The sequence below is a fragment of the Acartia tonsa genome, chromosome 6, assembly GCF_053477335.1.
Source record: "Acartia tonsa isolate MP-2025a chromosome 6, ASM5347733v1, whole genome shotgun sequence".
Taxonomy (NCBI): domain Eukaryota; kingdom Metazoa; phylum Arthropoda; class Copepoda; order Calanoida; family Acartiidae; genus Acartia; species Acartia tonsa.
The window spans coordinates 42,243,681-42,271,234 of record NC_137265.1 but is presented as its reverse complement, the minus strand read 5'-3'; the positions used below and the strand labels follow the sequence as shown (position 1 = coordinate 42,271,234).

Sequence of the window (27,554 nt, the reverse complement as noted above, 5' to 3'; positions counted from 1 at the left end):
CCTATACCCCCCTGTATTTGGTTGCCAGTACAAAATGTATATACATCTTTATTTATTAACAGAGGACTTACATAGTAGTTCAAATATGGATTGGGACACGGTTAAAAGAGAGCAAAAACTAACTTACCACTCCAATCCATGCAATGGCTACGAGTGTGTAGTGGAACCAGAATTTGACTGCCTTAAGAACTGTACCCAGCACGCCAGACAGAACCAGCCGCAGTGGGATGCGCTTCGGCATGTCCGGTGAATATACTAAATAAATATTTAAGTAGCAGGATGTCGATGTGTATTTCTATTGCGAAGGATTTCGTTAATATCTTATCGAAATGGTTCTCCTTTACAGTGTAGCCATTTTTTATGTCCAAGAAAGGTTTATAACTATTTTGGGGGAAAGTACCTCCACCATTCCGAGAGAAATCGCCCCTAAAAAAATACAACCCACCCCCTTCGTTTTTCAAGTACACTTTAATCCTTTAGGAATCTTCTTCACTCTTTAAAATTGTAACTATAGACAATTTTGTTTCTCAGTTGAATTCCTACCTAATTAAGACCTTTATTTTGTATTTTCAGAATTCTAATACTCTTACTTATTAAAATATATTTAGTAAATATGAAACTTACTTGGTGTAAATGAAAATCTGTAGTTGCATAGTTCGCAAAATTCTTTCTTTGAATATCTAAAAATAAAAAATTTGAAAAAAAAGAAATCGTATATAATATTGTATGTTGTTATTTTAAACTAGGAAGGGAGAGTGCAATGAAGGTTAAAAAATCTTCAACCATCTCAGTAAACGATTAACCATTACCCGGTTCTCCTATAAAATTTAGCTTTTCATAGGTCCAGGGAGGGTTAATAACTATATGTTGGTGGGTACCACCAACTTAACCCCCCAAGAAAAATACCCGTAGAAAAAATAACCTCCAGAGGCGTTGTCGCTAGTGGATTAATGATATACCTGAACAAGACATTCTTGATGTATAAACTTGATACTGCCAGTACATATGCAGGGATGTGTCACTAGTGAATAATATTGTACCTGAGCCACTGGACAAGACATTCTTGATGTATAAACTTGATACTGCCAGTACATATGCAGGGATGTGTCACTAGTGGAATAATATTGTACCTGAGCCACTGAACAAGACATTCTTGATGTATAAACTTGATACTGCCAGTACATATGCAGGGATGTGTCACTAGTGAATAATATTGTACCTGAGCCACTGGACAAGACATTCTTGATGTATAAACTTGATACTGCCAGTACATATGCAGGGATGTGTCACTACTACACTAGTGAATAATGATGTACCTGAGCCACTGGACAAGACATTCTTGATGTATAAACTTGATACTGCCAGTGCATATGCAGGGATGGAACAATGGCCTGTCCACAGTACCCTCGCACCGACACACACGACAAATGTCCCCTAGAAACAAGATTACAATATCTATCATTCAAAGTAAATTGATGTCAATCTGTTCGTCCGTCTGTTTGTCTAAAGTTTAAGATCTAGGTACCGCTGAACCGATTGGGCTTTACTCTTCAGGGAATATACCTAATGGTCAAGCTATTTTCTTGGTACGAAAGGACGGTTTCCTTTTCATTTAATTATCCGTAGGTATGTTTAATCGGCTATAATAGTTGAATTTCTTATGATAAATTTTTGGTTAGGAAAAATCAAGTAAAAAATTTCATTGCCTTTACAGGATTGAATCACATGTGACAAAATATTAACAAAAATCTGTGAGAAATTATATTTTAGTTAGACGGATTAGAAAGTCTGATTAACCATCTAGTGTAATAAATCATATTATACAATTAACAAGGCCGTAAACGTTATTAACACGTGAACATGAATTAAAATTGAAAATGTAGATTTATAAAATATATAGATTTGACGAATTGTTTGCTGCAAATATTACAAACTTCATATAAAAATATCTGGTCGAATTCTCATGTAATGTTGTAACCGGTATAAGAAGACCTACAAATATTCTGAAGTAGAGAAAACAAGCGTAAAATCAATCTTCCTTACGCTGCGAGATAACTGTGCATTATTGAGTATCGACTACTCCCGAATTTTGTCTAGGCTTTCTTATGCCAGGCAAGAGGAAGATTTTCAATGCCTTAAATTCATGAAACTAAATAAAGGTTACCTAAAGAGGAGTCGTCCATTTTAATTTATTATTCTAACCTCAAACCATTGTACCTAATATATCTGAAATTAATTCTAATAGTTGACTACAATCTTTATAATAAGGTTAATATATTAACATATTTAGATAGATACTATGAATAATAATTCGTTTTCTAAAGGGAAAATGTTGACATTACAGTTTTAAATAATCCCACAGATCTAATAAAATCACATAAAAATATATATATTTCTTTTGATCAATATCTCCAGCTAAACTTAAATAACAATTTTAAGTGAATAAGAATTTTATGTAGGTAAATAGTAACATATTGTACAATATTAAGCTCATATTAACATGGTGCACGATTATTGTATATATCCGAAGTGCATTCAAAAACATCATTGAAAGCTAAATTCCTATTTAGTTTCTACAATAAAGAACATAAAATATTAGGTTTTACTTCTTCTAAGAACCTATAAATAAATATTTTGCTTTCTAAGATATTCCTAAGTGACCTAGATACTACGAGTTATATCCAATAACCACTCACCCCGTAACTTGAAAAAAAAAGTGTATTAAAAAATTCTTCACTAAAAATTGTTATATTTTCACAGATTCTAACAGCCTAAAGTCTAACAATAACAAAAATAAAATTCAAATAAACTTTAAATATTAGGTAGAGAAATTACTGAACATTTACATTTAAAAAACAATACATTTTTGGAAGTTTGTTGTTGAATAAGGAAGGTATCAAATTTCAAAAAAAAGGAGAAAAAAATAACATGATATGTATATATCTATAAACTAGGTAACCTGTGCCTAATCTATCTCTATACAAATGCATGACAATAACGGTAGTTAGGTTAAATATTCTTCTAGTTTTAATTTTGTAACTAAATATGGCGCCAATCAATGAAAATGGCGCCAAAAATTTAAATTACAAAATCAAATATTTTAAAATTTATTAGGTTTCTAGGAAAGCCTTGTTTTATAATATAATCATGTTAGCTTGTTGACAATCTATAAGATTATATTTAAGGATTAGTCTTGTTTATTTAGGATTAAATTTAAGAGTATTTGTTCATGAATTCTAAATGGAAGTCCTTCAATCTTCCCAACATTTCTTTGGTCACATCCTCTTGAGGCAGAATGGTTGTTCTGAAAAATAAATATATGTAATATTTCCTTCATTAGAAAATAAAAATACACTCGTTTTTCCTTCACAGGATTCAATTGTGAAAAACTTGTTAAAGGAATACTATGCATGAAATTTCAAAAATCTAATGATCAGTAGCGTGCAGCACAGCAAGGGGAGTATGAAACTAACAGGGGTTGAAAAAGGGGAAAGCAGGCCTTCCCAAGTTTAATTTTAAGGAGGGTGTTGACCCCCCACCCTACGCCACTGCTCATAATGTTAATTAGTTATACAAGAAACTATCATACCTAAAATGATAAGTGCCAGGTCTCTGACCAAATCCTGATCCAGGAATGATGCAGATACCAGTGGCTTCCAGCAGATTAAAGGCATAGAAAACATCAGGAGCCTGACCGGCCTCTTTGGCAGCTGCGATGGCCTTCTCTGGCAACATTATCTAAACATAAATATTTTGTTTTATGTCTAGATTAATAGTGTGTTATTAATAGCGAAAGTACTCTATTATAATCCATTAGGTCTGTATGTCCGTCAGTAAGTCTGTAAAGTTATTAGTAATGTGATCTCGGCTGATATTTAATATAGATTGCTGGTGATTATTGTTTGAACATTCCCCTTGTCAAACAGCATCTAGTATACAACTTACTTAGACTGTCTGTCATTCGACAAAGAATATAAATATATAAACTCTGTGTGTATCTTGATTTCTCTTATTCGACAATAATATGGCTTAAAGACATGCTCAACTCATTACTACGCACAGTTAAAACATCCAATTAATTGTCCTGCAATCAAAGGGGTTGTTGTCTGCATATGTTGAAATTTCATCAGTAAAAACAACTAGGTATATAATACCTGTGGGAAAGCGTACATAGCTCCCTGGACAGTATTGCACTTGAAACCAGGAATAGAGTTCAAAGTGTCAGCTACCAACTGGGCTCTCCTCTGTTACAAAAACATCCATAAATATTTTGAAGCAAAAATTAAATTCCTGTTAATTAAGTTCAAATACAAAAAGAACCCAAAGTTTTTATAGCCAGTGAATAAAATAACGTTGTTATAAAACTTTCGAGTACAAGAGTAATCTACAATTCAATGTCCACTCTCTCTCTCTCTGGTACAATTTTCAGTTTAAATATTTGAAGGACACTTTCCTTGAGGCTCGCCAGAACACCCTGTACTTCAGCATCCCAGGACTCATAGCTGGCTTCTCCAGGGCGGGGTGGGTTAACTACAGCATCCATGCAGGCTTGTCCTAGATATATGGATAGTCAAACATCCATTGTAATAATATTTGAGGGAGTAATAATATAAATTTGTTGGGCGATTGTATAATCGAGCAGAATCCCCACCCTCATTTTGAAATGAAATTAAAAAATAGGCACGCTATTGGGGCTTTCTTTATAATAGCGGCAGAATATAACACTCACTACCTAGCATTTAAAATGTTAGCCATTTGTATTCATAAAATATAATAAATAATTACCAATGACTGTTGGGCAAAGTTTTGCTGAGATAGATTTCTGTAGCATGGCCATGACACCCTCGTCCATGTTGATCACCTCAGCGTATCCGCCACGAATACCACATTCACCTAATAACAGGAATTTAAGGATAGGACAATAGATCTAAATTTCATTATTGTGGTTCACTTTGACATGGAACTATTAATATTTTGGCTGATTTTTAGGACTATACGTACTAGCACAGAATGCCGTGAAAAGTTATTCTTCTAAAAGACGGAGCTAACTGAAAATAATCAACAAAAACATTATCAGCCAATAACCAGACAACGGATTTAAGATGAGATTATTCTAGCTAAGTAGTTAAAATTCCTTTATGAATACTGCTTTCATCCCATATTAATAAAAAAAATCATCCCTAAAGCAGGAATAGGATAATGGAAGATAACTTCAAATTGCATCACTGACATTTTTGTAAGTAATCCAAAATGGTCAAATTAAGTCAGAAATGCCCCTTTCCCCCCCCCCCCCCCATCATCTGAAAAATCGAATAATGAATATTAAAATAAGTTATTCATCATAATATCTTAATTTAGTTTTTTCTTTTACTAAAATTCTTGTTTTAAATGATGTGTAAATGAACAGAGAATAAATGGCACTTACCCATATAACCCTTGCTGCAGGTCATAAAGCTGGCCATCTCCATCTGGTTGTAAGGTGCTCCCAACTCATTCATAACCTAATAATATCATAGTAAGACAAAATCAAAATCTTTTTCAAGGTGCAAAAATACCATAAAACAAACCTAAATGAAAAATATTTTTGATCTTATGGCGCTTTTGCCTACCCCCATGTGAAAAAGTCTAATACATAAATTAAAAAAATAGTTTCATCTTTTAACTTTTTAGCTACTCTAAAATGTATTTTGTCTGTCCGAACGCTATGCGGAAACTATGATTTCCCCACTGCACTCCACAACAGATTTTATTTGATGTTGAAGATCCTCTTTTTCAAGGGATTTCAGTATAACTATATACACTTGGTCCGTCGGTCATGATAAAAGAAGACATTATTTTTAAGAAGGTTTTGTGATTGTATGCATCTTATCTTTCATTCTCTTTCTTTGGGTCTCTTATTTATTATCACTTAACAATTTAAAACCTGCTCTTTGACTCTGATAGTCCATCTTTGATTGTTTGTCCTTTGGTAATTCAGAATGTTATTATTCTTCTTTTCTGTTCTTTACCTTCTTGAAGCTATGGAACTGAGAACCCTCTGCATAAACATTATGCTGGTAGACCTCATCAGCAAAGATGAACAACTTCTCTTTGTAGGCAAACTTGATAATATCAACAATGTTCTCTCTTGTCAACACCTAAAAACATATTATAACTTCATCATTGAATAAAGAACAGATGTGGATTCTTTAAAAAAAATTAGGGTCACTTAATGAGGCAAAATTGTTTTGGTAAAAAATCCTCCAAAATCACATAAAAATCTACAAAAATTAAACAAAATCATTTGTTAATATTAATAACCCTTATATGATTTTATTTAATTTTTGTAGATTTTGTATGCGATTTTGGAGGATTTTTCACAAAAAATAATTTTGCCTCACTAAGTGACCCTATTTTTGTAAGAATCCACCTAAGGTATCTAGTTGGTTTCTGTTTAATATTTATTTATCTTTATGCATTAACAAGATTAGTTTTCATAAACACTACTGTCTTTTTATAATGAATTAGGCTGACTTAAACTGACGATAAATGTTTAGAAACAAAAAATAACAATAGCTAGATAGGAAAATAAAATCTAATATAAGAGTATTAGCTACAATAATTTGAAAGTCATCTGAAAAACTGTCATGATAGCTAATATATTATAAAACTATCAGACCCTTACAGTTTTACCTGTCCAGTAGGGTTATTAGGGTTAATACAATAGCTATGACTTCACAGTTTTACCTGTCCAGTAGGGTTTCCAAGGTTAATAATGACAATAGCTCTGACGTCATAGTTTTACCTGGCCAGTAGGGTTTCCAGGGTTAATAATGACAATAGCTCTGACGTCATAGTTTTACCTGGCCAGTAGGGTTTCCAGGGTTAATAATGACAATAGCTCTGACGTCACACTTCTCCCTGGCCTCGCTGATGGATCTCTCTAGCTCAGCAGGATCCAGGGCCCAGTTTCTGTCCTCATCCAGGTAATATCCAACCTAAAATAGGAATTAACATAAAGAACGGTTTCTTCTGTTAATTTTGTTAGATTTTTAATTTTTATTTCTAACTGAAGATTCTATAATAAGGCACATATGGTATGTCGATCTGAATGCAAAAAAAAGTTTCGTCTTGGAACCTTGATGATAAAAGTTAAAAATCACTAGAAAAAATGTTTAAGTTTTTGTTCATTATTTTCTATGATCTTGATCTGCTAGGAGCAAAGCAAATTTTGCGGCATTCTGCGCTTCTATCCAAAGTTTTTATATTTAGCCAAAATAAGCACAGTTGCGTAAGTTACAGTACCCAAAGTCAAAGACGACCCAAAGTAGGAATTTACCATCCGTTGTCCCATCCCTATATCTATGTGAATAGTCTACGTTTGGATTATGTATGCTTACCTGATCCATATTATATTCAGCTAAAGAAGCAGAATAGAGAGGATACTGAGGAATAGGAATCATAACTCCAGGTCTCTTTCCTTCTCCTAAATATATTACAATAAAGTTACAACGTATGTTAATGCTGCGCTTCTTAAGCAAAAATCGTCCCTGTTTAAACAATATTAACCTCAGATATTAAGGGGACATTTGACTGTAAATTACTTGTAGTCAATTTTGACTGGTTGGTTCTAATATAGCAATGTCCTGACCATTTTAACAATAGGTAATTTTAATTTACACAGGGTTAATTTTGTGTAACATCATTGGGGATGAATGTAAATTTTTCTTCCGTTGTCTTATCCCCTAAGATTTCTTAATTACCTGGATTAGTCATGAGCTTGAGACAAGCTCTGATTCCTTCACTGGCACCAGCACACAACATAATATTGGTCCATTCGGCGGGGAAACCGTCCCTGAAAAAAATTATTTCATTACCAACTTTTTTCTTTTTGCCAGCCATAAATATAAAAATAACAGGATATCTGTGTGTGTAGCGAAGGCACTAACCACACTGAACCAATAAGATTCTCCTTTTCAGTGATGCTTTAATAGGTCCAGGAAAGGGTTTTAACTGTGTTAATGAAGGGTAACTCCACCCTCTTAAGAGAAATTGGAGGTTTGACTTCGCCTCTTTACATCAAGTGTCCTTAGGGGCCTCTAGGGGCATAGCTCCTGCTCAATACTACTTTCATTTTTAAAAAATCTAACAAGGCATTTAAAGACTAAAAGCTAGGACTATTACATAGAAAATAAACATATTAATCCGTGACGCAAAAACGTTCAAATATATATTAATTGACAAGGTGCTAAGACTTTCATGAAAGATAAAAAATAAGGTTACATAGGTAGTACATTTTGTTATGTAAGATGTTTTTTTAAAGTTTAAGTTGATTTTTTTAAAGGGGAGGGGGGGGGGGGGGGGGGTTTAATGCAACCATCTCGTAATCTGTGAGCAAATGGCACTTAAAATTCGAATTTTGATCTTAAATTTTGCATGAGTAATCCTTGGTAGATCTATTTTCCCTAAATCGAACAAAAAGTTGAAAAGTAACGGCTGGCGGCTCAGCCGTTTAGCCGTTTTTTACCTATTTTCAGGGCAAATTCATCATTAATTACGCAGGAACCAACTTTTTAAAGCATAATTTTGGTTTAATTTATGTTAAATGATAGCAATAACCATTTTTTAATTTCTAGTACCAACAGCTACCGGCTAAAACAGTTTGATAACGTTTTGGAGTGGCAAAGAGTTTTATGTGTAGATAGGTTTCGTGACTATTTATCTTTGAAGATAGCCCAAAAATGGCAAAACGGCTGAGCCGCCAGCCGTTAGCCGTTACTTTTCCAACTTTTTGTTCGATTTAGGGAAAATAGACCTACCAAGGATAACTCATGCAAAATTTCAGATCAAAATTCGAATTCTAAGAGCCATTTGCTCACTGATTACGAGATGGTTGCATTAACCTCCCCCCCCCCCCTGATAAATAATGCATTTGATTTTACATAAGATAAATAATAAAGCCTGTAGACTCTGGCATATGCCCCCAGCGGGAAGTTGTGGGGACCACAAAATTTTTTTAATGACATTTTTTAAGGGGGGAAGGGGTAAATTTTTCTTTGTGTGCTTTATCTCTAAGAGCTACTGAGGAAACCACCATCTAATTAAATAGCCTAAATCCTGCTAGGACAAACAGTAAACAAGTTTACTTTTTAAACGAAGTAAACAACCAACCTTTCAGCAATATAGTCAGCAACATGTCTTCTGATAATTTCAATTCCAGGGCTGTCACTGTAGGAACCAACACTGGCACCTAAAATTAAAAGAGTTAAGATTCTTAGAACAATAAGGTAAAATGTTGTAAGAGTAATTTCTTATACCTATATAATGCAATTACGTTCATAACAAGAAACATTTCAAGGAATTTTACAACGTTACCTCAATTAACATTCTTAAATCATTAAAACTTTAATTATATGGAAGCAAGAACCAAAAAAAGGCCAGTATTATAGACAGAAAAACAGACAGAAGCAATCACTTATAGAGTAACTTTACTTCTAAAATAATTAAGAAGTGTTGTAAATGTGCTCAAGGATCTAAATGGATAAGACAATGGCCAATAAATTGATGTACAATGATGATCCAAAAAATTACCCAATCTGTAGTTTAGAATTTGAAACGTTTGGACACTCAACTCAATGAACCAACCAATCATAATTCAATGAAAGTCCCCAGGGTTGTTAAGCCAATGAATAAGAAAACTTTGGGGACTAGTGTAATAAACAGCCTAATGTCCGCTTCCTCCCTGGAATGTGCTAGTCTAGACTTGGACTTATCAACTTGAATAGCTTGTACTGATTGATAATCAAATTAGATATATAGACTATACACTTGGTAGTAGTAAAGAATTACTGTAGATTTTAACGTACACGGATTTGCTTTTATCTGCATCTCCGTTTTAGAAGGGAAGATACTCTATGTTTCACTTTGTCTGTCTGTCCACTAGTCAGTTCATAACACGGCAAGAAAATTTGTGAACAGCTGTGCTCTATAACTCACTTTGTCCGTTTGTCTGTTATAAAGATAAATAATCAGGGAGGGAGAAGAACTGTAGGCAGTGTTGCGGATCCGCATTGATTGTATGCAGATCCGGATCCGGATCCTCCAAATTTGGTCAGTGCGGATCCGGACAATAAAAATACCAGGGGTATACGAAAAGGGAAGGGGAGATTATATACAATGTGAGAGAGAAGAGTGTGGGAGTGAATCAGCTGATCTTAACACGGTTACCAGATATTTCAAAATTTGTAAGTGACTATTTTTTATAAATTTAGGTAGATTTTTCCATAAATTTATACCCCAGAATCCGGATCCCTGGACTCAAAAACAATGCGGATCCTTGCGGATCCAGATCCGCAACACTGCCTGTAGGGCTATAAATTAAACTGGTAACCAAAATTATATTACCATTTGTTGACTTTATAACTTTGGGTACTTTAAACAAATCTTTAGTTGGTTCTTACTTGAAGTATCTAAACTTTTCAACCAGTTTAATCTAATAGAGTAATTTTGTTAATCATAACTGGAAATGTAAATCAATATATCGTGCATTGTCTTATCCCTTAAGATCCCCGTACAAAAGACTAATTTCTTTTAAAAATCTATTTTGGGTACTTTTAACAAATCATCATTAGCACTGGAAGTATTCAAGCTTTCGAACCAAAGATGAAGTAATTTTGTTTATTATCATTAAGGGTTGTACATTAATGTATTGTCAATTGTCTTATCTCTTAAGACCCCTGTACAATGTACATAATACTAATTTCTTTCAAAAATGTATCTCTATGAGGGAAATCTTATCAAATCTCAATTAACAACATCCGTAGATAGATAAAATGTAATGTAACTTCATAGGACTTCAATTCAATTAACAAAGTGCATATCACGCAGGGATCTTAATACAGGAAGTATATGAGATCACGTAGTTATAAAACTTTGGGTATCCGTGTAATTTACAAGCCAATGTCCGCTCCCTCACTGGGTGCATCCCCTTACGCAAAAGTAACATATTTTCAGGTAGTCAGAACTGCAAATTATTACAACAGCACAAACTTTTCTTTTTCTTTGCATTACTCACGTCTTAAATCATCTCTTCTATTTACTTGCAATAGTCTTTGCTTGATGTGTTGTTCACTGTGCGGAAATGAACGCACAGTCAAATTATCCCACAATTTAATTAAGCTTATTTCATTAAATTAGTAGCAATGGATATATTATTACTTGGTTCTTACACCAGATAATAATGTGAAACTTGCTGCGGGTTAAAATAACGATTCCCCCTTTCCCCTACCTACCCCCCTCCTACTGGATGAACGATCTGACCAATAAACGAGTTTCAAATTAGCAAGCTAAATTAACGACAATTTTTTCCCTGTCATAATATCCTCGTATACCTCTATTTTAGTAGCATATAATATATTTCAGTTTACATAAAGTAGTGAGAAATTCTAAAATAAGGATTCGCTTAAACAGGAAATCCTATACAATCTTATCTTATTTTCAAGAAAAGACATTTGACGGATTTTATAATATTTTTACTGGACATTCTCATTGTCAATATTAAACAAAATTGTACAAAAGAGGTAAGATATCAATATGAATGTGAACGTTATTTTCAAGAAAACCTTTATTCTAGCCTTCAATTCATTAGGTAGTTCCCCCACTCTAAAAAATATAACTTTATTGTCTTTATATACCTATACAATTTTCTTTATAGAAAGTAAGCCCTTCTATTTCGATGAGACAGAACCCTAAGAGGCTAGGGGCGCAATCATAGTAGTTCATACTAAATTTATTTGTCTAATTAACTCTCTTACCCATCTATTGAAATTATAATTTATTGGCAAGCTTTCAGAAATAGTCAATTGTCTCGAATACATTTTGATTCCCTTCAGAGATTTAAGGATACTAACTATTTTGTAAAAGCGAAGCTTTTCTATAATTAGGGTCGGTTCGTCCGTACGCCCGTCCGTAACGGATAGCTTTTATCGTTAATTTAGGCATGTTAGAATTGTCCTATTGATTTTAAATTTTGCATGGTGATTCCTTTAGTAGTTAGGTACGATTTAGAAAGCATAGCAACTCTATAATCATCACCAAAATATCCGTACGTCCATTTTAAACATGTTGATTTTTTACTATTTTAACAACAAATTTTTATATGATCTAATCATCCGATGGATCTGATTTTTGGTATATTGATTCCTGGGACAACAAAGTATAATGTAATAAGCGAAGCAACTCTATAATCAAGTCCTAAAAATGTAAGTATGCCCATAAACATTATCCTGAATCAAGCAGTTTGACTCTTATACATTTATATTATGATTATTCAGTTCTGACACTATACAAGTGTCAATGTCCGTTTGTCCTACCGTTTCAGTGCTTCGCTTTTATGGATGTTGTCATCCTTGTTAAATAAAAGGTACATTCTCTCGAACCTAACAGTGGACCACAGACCCACCCCATCACCTCCCTCCAAAAAATATGTTTCTAACGCAGAAATCATTCTTTTTTAGATTTACATTTTACATCCGTTTACCTAAATCTTTATTTCTCTATTTGCTACAATGAAAAGAATTTAAGAAATGTATTATAAATAGGTCTGGAAAAGTATACTATGTGTGTGTGGGTGTGTTTTGTTTGTATGTGTGTGTGTTTGTGTGTGTGTATATGTGTGTGCGTGAATGTACTACAAGTTTAGAAACTAGACATTAGCACGTTGTAAATTTCCATATTTTGAAAGTATTAAAAAAGGTGTAGAAAGTATAAACAGTATACTGTACAGGATCGTGCACAGATTTTTTAGGGGGATGTATGCCAAATAAGTAAAGGGGAAAAGAATGCCTCCTCAAAACCTCTTTGTAATGGAATGTTTAAACACGTCCCAAATTTAGATACTTCGTTTTTTTTGCCTGTGTCTCTTTTTTGTGTGTGTACAATTAGCTTATAGACAATGCATAAAAACGTATATTTCCTCTTTAAACGGCGTATTATACAAAACAGAAATGTGCTTAAATTTTTGTTTTGTTTTATATAATACAAAATATTGAGATAAGCAAAAATTAGCACTTTTTATGTAATTTTCATTTTTTGTGTATGTTATTATGTATTTTTTCTAATACTTATAAATCTTATACTTGCTAACCCTAAAACAAATAAAGAGAAAATACGTGGAATTTTCCGTTAATACGGAATAAACCAAGGTGCTAATTTTTTAATTGAAGTATTTACGTTGGTTTTAAATATTTATTAATATATTAACAATACCTAAAGATTAATTTTTCAGAGGTTTTCAACTTATGTAATTTTCTATTAATAATTCTTTTTAAGTTAAGATTATTTGAACAGACCAAAACATTATACAGAAAAATTAACTGAACTGTCAAAATAAACATCAAGAACCGTATGGAAAAGTTCTGACTTGAATCATAATGTTTATGATTTCTAAACATGAGAACAGTGTGATAAACATAATCCGCAATCCGTACATTATTTTATTGCAATAATTTTTGGACCCAAAATAGAGGGGTGTATATTTTCAAATTTGACCCTGCTAAGGGGTAAAAAAAAAAAAAAATATGTGGTTTGAGGGAAAAAATGTAAAAATTAAGATAAATGAAAGCATTTTTTTCCATTTTTCTCACCTTTTTGGTGAAAAAAAACTAAAAGAATATGTGGGAGGGGGGATAATATGAATAAAATAAAGAGTTTTGAAAATATTTTTCTTCCTTGCTGGAAAAAACTAGGAGGGGAAAGAAAATCAAAAATTTTGCAGCAGAGCAGGGGAAAAAATGAATTTTGTGCAGAATATACACCCCTGCCAAAATAACGGATCCGCGATTCAAATTGCGGATTCAGAATGTTAATTTTCAGCGTTTCGGAGCCGTTTGACTTTGTTGCGGCTCCGGCTCCAGCTCCGGCTTCGACATAAAATCAAGAAAAACTCGACATACCTATTTTTCCCCAAATAATTTTTTTTTTTATTTCTGACTTTTAAAGGTTTTAAAAGTTCAATTTTTGATAAAAACGGACTTGAAAAACTTAAAAAGGGCATTTGCACATGACAAAACAGATTTACCAAATTATAATTCATAAAAAATCTCTTTATTTATCTAGTCCGAAGCCGGAGCCGTTTTTTAACGAAAATTACGGCTCCGGCTCCAGCAAAATATGGCGGCTCCACGGCTCCCGACTCCGAAACACTGATTTTATTGTTTCTTAACTACAGGTAAAATGGTGTGTAGCATCCAAAGTTTTTTTGTATTAATTTTATTTTCACATTAGTTTTTCATGCTTATTTTAGGTTAGGTTAGGTTAAGTAAGGGTTAGAAAATGGCCACTGTAGGGACTCGATTATTAAAAGCGAAGCTATTCTATAATTAGGGTCGGTCCGTCCGTCCGTAACGGATAACTTTTTTCGTTAATTTAGGCATGTTAAAATTATCCTATCGATTTCAAATTTTGCATGGTGATTCCTTTTGTAGTTAAGTACGATTTAGAAAGCGTAGCAACTCTAAAATCATTACTAAAATTTCCGTACGTCCATTTTAAACATATTTAATTTTTTTACTTTTTTAACAACTAATTTTTATGTGATCTAATCATCCGATTGATCTGATTTTTAGTATATTGATTCCTGGGACAACTAAGTATAATGTTATAAGCGAAGCAACTCTATAATCAAGTCCTAAATATGTAAGTATGTTCATAAACATTATCCTGTATAAAGCAGTTTTTCAACAAATTTACTTACAATTTTGCTTCGACTCTTATACATTTATATTCTGATTATTAAGTTCTGACACTATATAAGTGTTCATGTCCATTTGTCCTACCGTTTCAGTGCTTCGCTTTTATGGATGTTGTCATCCTTGTTTTCCTTAAAACTACTCCTATAATCCGCAATCCGCAGATTAATTTGCTTTTTTATGGAGGATTTTAGTAAGAATCCAAATATGACCCAAAAATTCTTGGGATTGCCATCCCTAATTGGTATAATAAAGTACCTCTGCAACCCTTGAGAATAGCTCTGGCTCTGTCTTTAGCGTCCTCAGGAAATTCATTGGTCTCCAGAAGAGGAGGGTGGGTGATCAAGGCCAATACCTGAAAAAAAATGAGGGCGGTGAAACATGAGGAGCAGGTATTTATTATTTGATTAATATCTATCAACACACATTTTTTCAAAAAGTTCAATAAAAGTTTTTAAATTATCGAGTAAGAAAACGTAGTTATAAACTTTGGGCAGCAGTATAATTTACAGTCCAGTCTGATGTCATGTTAACAACTATCTTTTTATAGGTATTTATCAGCGGAAACTAGTCTGATTTGTAGCCGTTTATTTAATTACCTGACGAATGAAAGTGATGGGCTTGTTTCCCATGGCGTGAGCGTCTCCAATATTAGCCTTGATAACATTTGGGAATGGTTTCTGCACGCCAGCCTCAATTTCCTAAAATTTTTAAGGGATAAGACATTGTTTGTTAAATTAATACCCATCCCCAATGAAAATAAACCATATTAATTTTTCTGTAGATCATCTTGCTTTAAATAAATTTTCTACATTTTTGGCTTTGCTCATATTTTTGTGTGCAGATTTTACATTATTTGCCTGCGATTTTTCTCTTACTGGTTTATTTTTGATTTATTGATATTGTAGTATTTGCCTTTTGTTATTTTCATTTACAGAAGGACAAATAGGAGATATTTGAATGAAACCTTCATAATAGTTATTTCTCGCATCGTGTTATAAACAGCTTTCCGCGGATATAGAATGTACAATTATAAGATTAAAACTAGTTTTTTGGATCTACTGCAGTTCACAGTAAAATATTGCTGGTAACGAATATTGCAAAAAATCTATGAATTTTAAAGGCTGCTAGCTGCCAAACGGCTGAACGTACAGATCATACCCGCACACCATTTTAAGCGGTATAAGAAGGCCTACAAATAATCTGGAATAGCCAAGATCCAATGATGTACAGGGAAAGCTTCACCGAAGAAAAATCGCGTTAAATAGGCCTTTTTCGCGCATTTCTCTGCACTGCGAGATAATTATGCATTTTTGATTTATGGCTATTCCAGATTATTTATAGGCCTTCTTATGCCGCTTAAAACAGTGTGCAGGCATGATCTGTACGTTCAGCCGTTTGGCAGCTAGCAGCCTATAAAATTCATAGATTTTTGGCAATATTCGTTACCAGCAATATTTTACCATGAACTGCAGTAGATCCAGTTTTTTAACCCCGAGATGCCGAAGGCACGGGCTAAAAAAAACAGTTTTAATCTTATGATTGTACATTTTTATATTCGTATATTCGATGCTAGACTTGGTTTTTTCGTATGGATGAGAACCGGTTCCTATCCACCGGATTCGAATAAATACAAGAAAAATATTTATGAATTTTAATGCAATATCGACGGACCGGCCGACCGAGAAAGTAAGTTGTATACTTGATGACTGGAGGTATATTAACAAAATATCAGCAACCGAGAATAAGGGGGGGGGAAGTTCTGACACTTTCGCGTAAACGGTGAGTATAGGCTTTATCTTTGGACTGAGAGGATAGGTTATTAGGGATAAAATCATTCTTATATGATGAATTTCCCCCAGATTTAAGATTTTTTGGATAGGCCTCCAGGTTCCGGAGCTCCAGGCCTCCAGGTGGTCTCTGGACAGGTAAAAAAATTAAAAATTTCTTATTTGAACAGTTAGAGGTAAGTTTATTAAACAACATAAGCTTCTTTTTATATATTATTCATATATTTGAAGAAAAAATTACAATCGGCCTCCAGGTTCAGGTGCTGCAGGCCTCCAGGTGGCCTCTGGACAGGTAAAAAATCAAAATTTCTTATTTGAACAGTTAGAGGTAAGTTTATAAAACAACATAAGCTTCTTTATATATATTATTCATATATTTGAAGAAAAAATTACAATCGGCCTCCAGGTTCAGGTGCTGCAGGCCTCCAGGTGGCCTCTGGACAGGTAAAAAATCAAAATTTCTTATTTGAACAGTTAGAGGTAAGTTTATAAAACAACATAAGCTTCTTTTTATATATTTTTACATATCTAAAGAAAAAATTACAATTGGCCTCCAGGTTCAGGTGCTGCAGGCCTCCAGGTGGCCTCTGGACAGCTAAAAAAAATTTTTAAAAATCTTATTTGAACAGTTAGAGGTCAAGTTTACTTAAAAAACAAAATGAGCTTATTTTTAGATGCTTTAAAGATATTTGAAGAATAATTTACAATTAGCCTCCAGGTTTAGGTGATGCAGGCCTCCAGGTGTACTCTGGACAGGTAAAATATCAATATTTCTTATTTCAACAGATGGCGGTAAACTTATAAAAAAATTAGCTTTTATGTTATTTATATATTTGGAGACAATATTACAAATAGCCTTTAAAATAATATTATAATAAGTACAATTTAAAATTACAATTGGCCTCCAGGCTCAGGAGCTTCGGGCTTTGAACAGGTAAAAATAAAGAAAGAGAATATCATTAACTCCTACAATTTAAACCTTTGAAGTCTCAATGTGTAGGACCTAATAATATTATATGTTGGCGTTATCCTCTTAAATTTTTTTTTCAATTTTGAAAATTTTGCTATCCCCAACTAAACTATAAAACCTGGCAGCGGCACTTTTTTACAATTAGGTTTGGTTAGATTATAGGCCGATTGTAATTTTTTCTTCAAATATATGAATAATATATAAAAAGAAGCTTATGTTGTTTTATAAACTTACCTCTAACTGTTCAAATAAGAAATTTTGATTTTTTACCTGTCCAGAGGCCACCTGGAGGCCTGCAGCACCTGAACCTGGAGGCCGATTGTAATTTTTTCTTCAAATATATGAATAATATATAAAAAGAAGCTTATGTTGTTTTATAAACTTACCTCTAACTGTTCAAATAAGAAATTTAGATTTTTTACCTGTCCAGAGGCCACCTGGAGGCCTGCAGCACCTGAACCTGGAGGCCGATTGTAATTTTTTCTTCAAATATATGAATAATATATAAAAAGAAGCTTGTGTTGTTTTCTAAACTTACCTCTAACTGTTCAAATAAGAAATTTTGATTTTTTACCTGTCCAGAGGCCACCTGGAGGCCTGCAGCACCTGAACCTGGAGGCCGATTGTAATTTTTTCTTTAAATATATGAATAATATACATAAAGAAGCTTATGTTGTTTTATAAACTTACCTCTAACTGTTCAAATAAGAAATTTTGATTTTTACCTGTCCAGAGGCCACCTGGAGGCCTGCAGCACCTGAACCTGGAGGCTGATTGTAATTTTTTCTTCAAATATATGAATAATATATAAAAAGAAGCTTATGTTGTTTTATAAACTTACCTCTAACTGTTCAAATAAGAAATTTAGATTTTTTACCTGTTCAGAGGCCACCTGGAGGCCTGCAGCACCTGAACCTGGAGGCCGATTGTAATTTTTTCTTCAAATATATGAAAAATATATAAAAAGAAGCTTATGTTGTTTTATAAACTTACCTCTAACTGTTCAAATAAGAAATTTAGATTTTTTACCTGTCCAGAGGCCACCTGGAGGCCTGCAGCACCTGAACCTGGAGGCCGATTGTAATTTTTCTTCAAATATATGAATAATATATAAAAAGAAGCTTATGTTGTTTAATAAACTTACCTCTAACTGTTCAAATAAGAAATTTTTTATTTTTTTACCTGTCCAGAGACCACCTGGAGGCCTGGAGCTCCGGAACCTGGAGGCCTATCCAAAAAATCTTAAATCTGGGGGAAATTCATCATATAAGAATGATTTTATCCCTAATAACCTATCCTCTCAGTCCAAAGATAAAGCCTATACTCACCGTTTACGCGAAAGTGTCAGAACTTCCCCCCCCCTTAATTTTTTCCCTTAGCGTTGCAGACTGATTGACGGACTGGCAGACCCCATATTATAGAGTAGCATAGCTTCTAAAAACCAACCTTCTCAATGGCAGTAGCTCTGATGACCAGAGGCCCTCTGACAGCATACTCCATCTTCTTGATACACGGGTTCATGTTATCCAACACGAGGTTGGCCTGCCACAATATCATCCTTTTTATTCAACATCTACATAAAAGTGACAGGATGTCTGTCTCTCTTTGTATGTGCGTGTAACGCATAACCAATATTGCTATACTTTACAGTGATGTTTCCTATAGGTACAGCGATGGTTTAGGATTATTTTCCGGCTGAGTACCTACACACACCTAAGAGAAGTAACCCAAAAAAATGAACTCTTGATCTATTTTTTCCCGACTCAAATAAAAAGTTGATGGTCGACATCCCTCTATCGAACATGCCTCCATAGTTATAATGAAAGCATGCAAATCTGTTCATTGAGATATTTAAAACTAAATTTTCTATAAAAAAACATCTGCCAATAATGAGTAAAAAGAGTAAATTAGGCTGTGTCCTAATGATTATTATTATGGATTGATATAATAAATCTAAGGATCATTCCTGTGCAGCGCTTTGGGACATTTTTCTCTTGTTGTTAGAAGATCTGGACAACAAACTTGAAACTTGTCTGAAACTCTTCATATTGATTTTTTTCTTTATTTTTTTTAAGGCAACAACTATAAAAAGGAACATTCACGATTTAGGTTCATTAAAATATTAATATAGATAAACTACCTAGGTATTTTTTGTACTTTTATTTGATTTTTTTATCCTAGAGAAGCTTTTATTTATAAGTCATGCAGTTAGGGGAGGACATCCTACTTCTTGACATTTTTATTGCAGTAAAGTAAGGCCTATAAAATATAATATCTAAAAAGCAAGGGCATTATAGAATTAATCTTCTTTCCCTGTGTAAAAAAAAATCCCCAATGACATTACTTGATAAATTGAGCCCTCCATAAACCCAAATCGTGAATGGTTCCTTTCGGATAAAAACTTTGGCAAAATTGACTTGATTGAGCTGTGGACTAATACTTTTTAACTTTTTTCTGTAGTGGTATGTAACGTGGTGGTTCTATATTTTAGTGGGTACTTTAGACTAAATATTTGCTTTTGTTGATAGGGTTTCTTGGTTTTATCCTAATATAAAAGTGGCATGGTTTTAGGCTATTTTATTTATGAAATTAAGTGTTGGGATGGTGCTAGGCTATTTTCAAACACCTCCCTCACCCTTTGAATGCAGAAACAACCTTGATACTAGGAACGCTGCCACTCGTACATGTATTAATAATATCGTATCACCATTTATGTAAATATGTCCCTTTTAGATTGATTAACTTAGGTTTGCAATTTAGTTTCTTTGATATTCATGTATATTGTATTGCCTTTTTTAATCCTACTATAGTAAGTAAAGTTTGTATTATTTAAGATTTCAATAACTAATGAACCGTTTACGTTATCCATTTTAGAGAAGCGTAACATAGAATTATTTAAGGCTGTAGTTCTGTCCCCTCTCTATACCCCTTCGATTACAAAGTCCCTAGATTTTAGGGGCGCAAAGAATAGTAAATATTAAAAGAAACCCTACCAACAAACAATTGAGTCAAAAGTAAGGTGTGGGTGGGGGGTTGAACCTTAGGTGTGCGAGATTCACATATGGCAAGCAATTGATTGATTCGATTCTGGTTCAGGTACTGGCTGCTTCACTTTGCTCAGGCCTCTTTATTCAAGCCAGCAAAACAATAGCTTTGTATATTTATATCTGCAAATAATAAGTTTTTTTTATGTGTGTCTAAAGTAATATAGTGTGTTTTTAAATGAAACAGTGATCAACATTTGAAAAATATTGTACAGAACTGAAATTTTTGGTAGAAAATTAATGAATAAATCTTGTCTGGTCTTTAAAATTTTGAGAATTCCATGATTATATTTACAAAGTTATGTGTGTAAATTTTTTGTTAGTAGGTATTATACTTACTTAATACTTAGTGAAGTTATTTTTTAAAGTTTGTACTTACTTCTTATATGCAAAACCGCAAAATCTAGAATATTTCAACAAAAATAAAAAATAAAATTCTTTTTCATAAGATTATACCTATACAAATAAAATCAATTTAATTTAAGTTTAGATTGAGATTTAAATGTCATATCTTTGATTTTTCAATTTTTTTTGATATTACATATTAGATTTGAATGTGAACTGTTTTATAATCTTTCAATAAAAAGTAAGTGGATTATTTTTACAACAGCAAATATATTCACAAACATTTAATACATGGATGGTGGATAGTACTACCAAGAAAACTAAAAAGATAGCGAGGTCAAACTAAAAAGTGCAGAAGGAAGTACAAACTTTAAAAAGAAAAGTGTGTATTAGTCAAGGATAAAAGGAATAAGGGTAGAGAATAGCTCTTTTCTGGCCGATAAGTTAAAATACTCTGTTGCATTTGATATTAACAAAGAAAATTCAATAAAATCTTGCATTAGTGATATTTTTGACTGGCCGATAAGTTAAAGGCAAAAATGATATTCTCCAAATGAAATACTAATGACTGTTATCAAAGAACAGATTAGTTTATTATCCAGTGTCCTATCCCTGCCCAAACCAGTGAAAGCAATCTTGTCTCAATTGCTGAACAAATGTATTTAAAAATCTTAAATTCAGAACATACCAAAATGTCATATTTTTGAGGTAAATTTTTTTAGAAAAAGTTACTGAAAGAACTATGGGTCTTTAACTCTTGATTTCAATAAAATTAATTTAAGCATCAAATTAAAGTCTTAATTTCCTTGTTCAAAAGGTTTTGTGCTTAAAAAAGCTTTAGTTATTCAAGTCAAAATTGAATAACTAAAAAAAAATGCTCTAGTCAAAGTATTAGTCACACATATCAACCAAATTCAACCAAGATAAAACAATAAAGTTAGCGATTTGATACTTTTATAGAGTAGCAACGCTACTAAATGGTGTTAATAAAAATAAATGTTAAAAGTATCAAAGGCCAAAGAAATATAATATTGTAAGTTCAAAAAAGCAAAGTTAATAATAGAATTAGTTAATTAAAAACGGAAAACAAATAATAAAATAGTACATAAGAAAACAAGGCTGACAATATCCATAAGTAGCGAAGCACACAATCATGGATTGGCACTGAAACTAGGGTTGGGCCAGATACTTTTTTGGCCGGATACCGGATATCCGGCTCATTTATAATGCCGGATATTCGGTTCCGGCTCATTTATAATGCCGGATATTCGGTTCCAGCCGTATATCTGGCCAACGTTCGATATCCGGCAAATTACCGGGTATCCGGCCGGATAACCGGATATCCGGCGTCAAAAATCAGCCGAATATCATGTAACCGGATGGTTTTAATATCCGGTCGGATATTGAAAATGACCGGATATCCGGCCCAACCCTAAATGAAACGGAATAATTGTGTTATAGCGCATTTGTTAAGTGATCATAAAAAAGAGAGAATCAAAGATATGATACAGAAAACCAGCTAAACTTTAGAAGGAAAAAAATTATTTTATGTTCTTGTAGAAAGGTCGACTGACCGACAAACCAAGTGAGTTACATATTGGAAGCTCTTTGAAACAGGGGATTTTAAAAAAATCTGCAATTATCTTCAGTAGCATCCGAGAATTCTTTAAAGTGCTATGGACTGACGAACGGACGGACGAACAAAGTAAATTATAGAGTATCTTAGCAAGTAAATATCTGACTATAATATTTGATTAGATAAATAGACAACTATGATAAGCTAACATATGGATGGTTACCATCAGATTGCATCATGTTAGGAAAAAGAAACCGGACCATAACAAATAATTCATATTCATGCTCTGGTTTCTTTACTCCAATATGGTTCAATCCGTGGAGACCAAACTTACATTTATGGTTAAATATAAAGATAAATATTTGACATTTAACATCGATACATTATTTTGTACATTTAGGACTAGATATATTTTGGTGCATTTCTTTGTTAATACTTTTATTTAATAAAATACATTAATATGTTGGCTTTTAATCTAGTTCGGTTTTTATAGATAGTCGACCACGGATACGAAAATAACGATAGAAGGCCCGGGCTAACATAATAGGGAGTAATCCAATGATATTTATTATCGTTTCCGTGGTTGATTTTAGTGAAACCATACTAGATGTCACTGAAACTTATTTCTGTAGTTTTTATTTAATTTTAATACATAAAATAATACATTTAATATTAGATTTTTTCTTATGTTTACATATAAAATATATCATTCTTTTTTTAGTTTTAAGAACAATTTAAAACTTAACACAACTACATAATATTTGAATTTCAATTATTTACGCATTTGTATCTACGTAAAATGAATGAAAATTTCGTGTTCCTAATTTTGTTTTGATAGCTAGACTAGTTCTTCAAATTATCTGTCAATAATCAAAACATCAGAAACTTGAATTTTTGTATCTAATTAGAGCTCAAGACTTAAATGTATTTTCTCACAAATATTTAGTTTCAGCTGAATATAATCTATAAAAATAATATTTGGTAGAATAACTTATTTCAGAAGTACACCACCAATCACCCCCAGCTTCCTAAAACTTGTATGTAGGCCTTGTGAAGGGCTTTAACATTACAGAACGCTTAACGTTTCTTAAACAATATTAAAGCGTATGAGTAGGGGGGTTGATAGCGTCCACTGACGAAATAATGGAAATTTAAATATGTTTAAAATTTGTGCATTCGATTTTGCACTGTTTACATTATAAATTGGAAGATGAGACAATTGTGAATTGACAGTATTTAGCAGGGAAAGGGGGATGTGTAAATACTAAATAACCCACTATAAAAATTTTTACTAATCATGTTAGATCATCAATCCGTGAAAAAAATATCAAGTTTGGAGGGGAAAAAACTGAATTCCTAAAAGAGTTTTCTTAGGGTATTTAAAAATCTTTGGGCTCCCTATATAGACTAAACACTGTTACTATGTTCAAACAAATACAAACATTGAACATTAAATAGTGCATATAATAAACATATATTCATCAGAACAGGGATATTGTCAACAACTTTTCATCAAGAAAAGTACATACTTAATATTTTCATATTGATGGAAAATAACTTTGAAAACAAGTGCAATATCCATGCCCGGAAATATTCAAACATATTAAACTTAAAAGCTCATGGGTATTATTGAATACTGTAATCAAAATAAATCAAAACTGGGCATTTTTAATTTCTAATATAGAAAGAAGATAATACTTTTGCTAAATGCTAATTTTTCTACTGATACTTTCTTTGGTTCAAATATTCCATGGCACATTTTAATAAGGTAATCGGGCAAGACTAGATTTGTAGCTTTCAAGCAGGTAACATTGGGTAATATAAACAAAAAAAAATATGTTTCATAACATAAATATAATCTTTGGTTTAGTTACAAGGGGTTAGTTTCATCTAATATCATTTAATTAATATTTTCTTGAATGCTTGTCTGAAATCCTTGTTGAAAACAGTGTAGATGACAGGATTCAGGGCACTGTTGCTGTATCCCAACCAGAATGCTACAGAGAACACCCATCCATCCACACAGCAGGAGCCTTCGAAGCCAGGCGCACAGATAGGGCACAGTGGTCCAACCAGGTAGAGAATGAAAAATGGCAACCAGCAGGCAATAAAAGATCCCATGATTAGGCCGAGAATAAGGGTCGCACGTCGTTCCTTCTGTCTTGCAATTCTTTTCTTTTCCTTTTCAATGCTAGCAACTCCATTGTCATCTGTAACAGCAGCAGGTTCCCAAATTATTTTCGGCCGTCCAGTATCAATAATCTCCCTAGCATCCTTACTCAAACGCCGTCCCAGTCGAAGTTTGTTAAAAATATTTCTTGGCTTTATGATGTCAGCGCCGCAGGTTTGTTGATAACCGGATGAAGTGGATATAGAATTATCATCATTCGTGTCGACTAGGTTGTCCTTGCTGTTGGACGCACTGCTGCCCTGCCAACCATTACAATTCATGTTGTCCACATTATTTTCCTTACAGTGCATCCTGTTCAGCTTACGAGCTCCAGTAGCAGATGAACCACCGATTAGAACACGCTTGGGTTTTCCTTTCAGCTGTTCATCCTCTTTGCCAACCTTGCAGTTCTTGCGAACTCTGTCGCGGGCGGCCCAATAGATTTTTATGTAGACAAAAACCATGATGCAAGAGGGAATATAAAAAGATCCCAAAGCCGAGTACATAACATATCCAACTTCGTCGCTGACTTGACACTTAGGAAACACAACATCTTCAAGAACCTTAGTGAAGTTATCAAATTCTTCCAGCGACATTTCATTGGCAAGATACATTCCAAATTCAGTAGTTGACGCATTCATGGCTTCCTTCTGGCTGTGTATGGTATGGAACCAGCTTAGATCCGGCGACTGCTTCCAACCCAACAGCGGCGGTATAGAGATAAATGCACTGATGCCCCAAACAACCACGATCATCATAAAAACGCGCGGCTTTGTACGTGTGTTCAAGTAGTCAATAGCGCAGGTAATGCTCCAGTAACGATCCAGACTTATCAAGCAAAGGTTCATAATGCTTGCTGTGCATAAAAGCACATCTAGCGCCGCATGCATTGAGCACCAGAAGCTGCCAAACGTCCAGTAACCAAGCAGCTCTTGGGCCAGGGAAAACGGCATGATGACCAGGCCAAGACTCAGGTCAGCAAAAGCCAGAGAGGCAATGAACCAGTTTTGAATGTTGGTCAGGTTGCTCTCCGTGGCAATGGCAATAATGACCAACATATTGCCAACAATGACCAGGATCATCATAGCTGTTGCCAGGATGGACAGGATGACTATGTCTTCAGTTTGATATTCTGATGGTAGAATTGGCACCTAATAATATATTGTCAACTAGAATCAATCAAAACTAGAAATAAATATATCATCAGTAGTACTTGTATTTTTTTTACCTTTTTCTACGTCATCAAACGAAATCATCAGAGAAATATAATGAACTTTTCTTGTAATTTAGTTTAAATATTCTTAAAATTAAAATTGCAAAATTATGTAGGTAGATACTTTAAAGCTTATTTAGTTTAATAATTTGGGGGTTTTGTTTGAAGGTAAATATCTTGCAAAATGCTGGTCCGAATTGATATCAATTTTCACGAAATCTTTATGAACGTCTAGGGTTGGTTTAAGGCTATATTCCTGACCTCCCACGCCATTCCCCAAATGATAGGGATGACGCAACTGGTATATTACAATCTTCTACCTGTACAATTGGCTCTAGGACAACAGAAGAAGAGTTAGCCTCATCCCTGGCCATGGACAAGAACTTGACAAAGTTGAGAAGACCCACATCCGTGTCGGGAAACTCCATTTTCATACCTGCACAATCAAACCAAACCAATTAAGGATTAGATAATATTTGATTTCATATGTTTCTGTTACTATGTACATAAAAATTAAGAGTAGATCGACTATACATGGTTTGTTTTCCTGAGAGGATAGAGAGATCAACCAGATGGTCCATAGACGAATATGTATAATCCAGTCCCAACATTTTCAAAAATTTTAGTTCATTTTCTAAAAATATTAAGACAATTAACTTTAATGGTATTTTTATCAAGAATTGTTTGCTAACACAAAATTAGTTATATTATTGATATTGTCGTCAGTTTGGCTAGTAAATAAATTTGATATACTTTGTCTTTGTAGAAAGGGAGAGGTCATTTTCTAGTAAATCCCGTAAAGGTGTGTGTTATAAGGCCTAAAAATAGTAGTAGAACGATAAGGTGCTCTAGATATATGTATTCCCTATTGAATAGAATTTTGCTTAGATTAAAGGGAGAGGTCATTTTCTAGTAAATCCCGTAAAGGTGTGTGTTATAAGGCCTAAAAATAGTAGTAGAACGATAAGGTGCTCTATATATTTGTATTTCCTATTGAAGAGAACAATAGGGAAGAAATTTTTTTTTTTTTTTTTGATAACCGTACCTGGATTATCTAAAAAAATACGAAATTTCTATCAAACGCTTTGTTTGGCTCAAACTGACAAAAATTAAAAAAAAAATATAATTATAATAATAATGTTTTCTATAGGTACAAGGTAAAGGTTAAGAACAATCTATACCATTAAACAAAGGAAGAAGTCATTCTTTACAGGTTGATTTATTATAATTATATTTTTTTTTATTTGTGTCAGTTTGAGCCAAACAAAGCGTTTGATAGAAATTTCAGATATTCCAGGTACGGTTATCAAAAAAAAAAAAAAAAATTTCTTCCCTATTGTTCTCTTCAATAGGAAATACAAATATATAGAGCACCTTATCGTTCTACTACTATTTTTAGGCCTTATAACACACACCTTTACGGGATTTACTAGAAAATGACCTCTCCCTTTAATCTAAGCAAAATAGGTATAGAACAATAAGGATGGCAACATATCCAAAGGTAGCGAAGTAAAAAAAACATAAAACAAATAAACAATCAAAATTGGCAGCAGATAATCAGTGATAATTAAGAAGATCGAGAAATATATTAACGATAAAATGCAGGTGGCATGGCCGACAAAGTATATAATTTATAAACTGGATAAGGGATATATACATTCACACCAATAAATGCAATATATCTTAAATAGCAGACGAGAAAATAACAGTTGCGGAGGGC

At 33.3% G+C, this 27,554-nt stretch overlaps 4 protein-coding genes across 9 annotated transcripts in view; 1 reads left to right on the top strand and 3 right to left on the bottom strand.

Moving 5' to 3' along the window:
* The window catches only part of LOC145322707 (E3 ubiquitin-protein ligase MARCHF6), a 46,890-nt gene extending 44,642 nt beyond the window's left edge, over positions 1 to 2,248 (bottom strand). The window contains exons 1-4 of one of the 2 annotated variants that reach the window (XM_080164929.1): positions 2,165 to 2,248; positions 1,317 to 1,434; positions 625 to 680; positions 128 to 255 (exon numbers count right to left, since the gene is read on the bottom strand). In XM_080164929.1, the coding sequence (XP_080021055.1) occupies positions 128 to 255; positions 625 to 680; positions 1,317 to 1,434; positions 2,165 to 2,183 (321 nt within the window). In that variant the 5' untranslated portion in view covers positions 2,184 to 2,248. Of the gene's footprint in view, positions 1 to 127; positions 256 to 624; positions 681 to 1,130; positions 1,256 to 1,316; positions 1,435 to 2,164 lie in introns of those variants that run through there. The other variant, XM_080164928.1, reaches the window with a different exon arrangement.
* Positions 1 to 27,554, top strand: part of Usp14 (ubiquitin specific protease 14) — a 91,550-nt gene that overhangs the window by 55,588 nt on the left and 8,408 nt on the right. The gene's annotated exons all lie outside the window — the stretch shown is intronic.
* Positions 2,226 to 20,658, bottom strand: LOC145322712 (alanine aminotransferase 2-like). Its single transcript, XM_080164940.1, has 17 exons — positions 20,526 to 20,658; positions 19,876 to 19,966; positions 19,456 to 19,570; positions 18,933 to 19,031; positions 15,326 to 15,427; positions 14,985 to 15,081; positions 9,151 to 9,229; positions 7,743 to 7,834; positions 7,380 to 7,465; positions 6,843 to 6,977; positions 6,009 to 6,137; positions 5,426 to 5,501; positions 4,786 to 4,893; positions 4,456 to 4,554; positions 4,155 to 4,246; positions 3,590 to 3,738; positions 2,226 to 3,304 (listed from the first exon to the last, which is right to left on the bottom strand). Exons 3-17 carry the CDS (start codon positions 19,531 to 19,533, stop codon positions 3,214 to 3,216), a joined length of 1,512 nt encoding a protein of 503 aa, XP_080021066.1. The 5' UTR covers positions 19,534 to 19,570; positions 19,876 to 19,966; positions 20,526 to 20,658; the 3' UTR covers positions 2,226 to 3,213.
* LOC145322710 (putative G-protein coupled receptor No18) lies at positions 20,653 to 26,474 on the bottom strand. Of its 5 annotated transcripts, XR_013880793.1 has the most exons (5): positions 26,385 to 26,474; positions 26,155 to 26,273; positions 22,786 to 25,772; positions 22,618 to 22,655; positions 20,653 to 21,994 (listed from the first exon to the last, which is right to left on the bottom strand). XR_013880793.1 is itself a non-coding variant. In XM_080164938.1 (3 exons), the coding sequence occupies exons 1-3, from the start codon at positions 26,443 to 26,445 to the stop codon at positions 24,348 to 24,350; spliced, it is 1,605 nt and encodes a 534-aa protein (XP_080021064.1). In that variant the 5' UTR covers positions 26,446 to 26,474; the 3' UTR covers positions 20,653 to 24,347. The 5 variants fall into 5 exon arrangements, 1 of the variants encoding a protein (XP_080021064.1); XR_013880791.1 differs by having other exon boundaries at positions 22,618 to 25,772; XR_013880792.1 differs by having other exon boundaries at positions 20,653 to 22,655.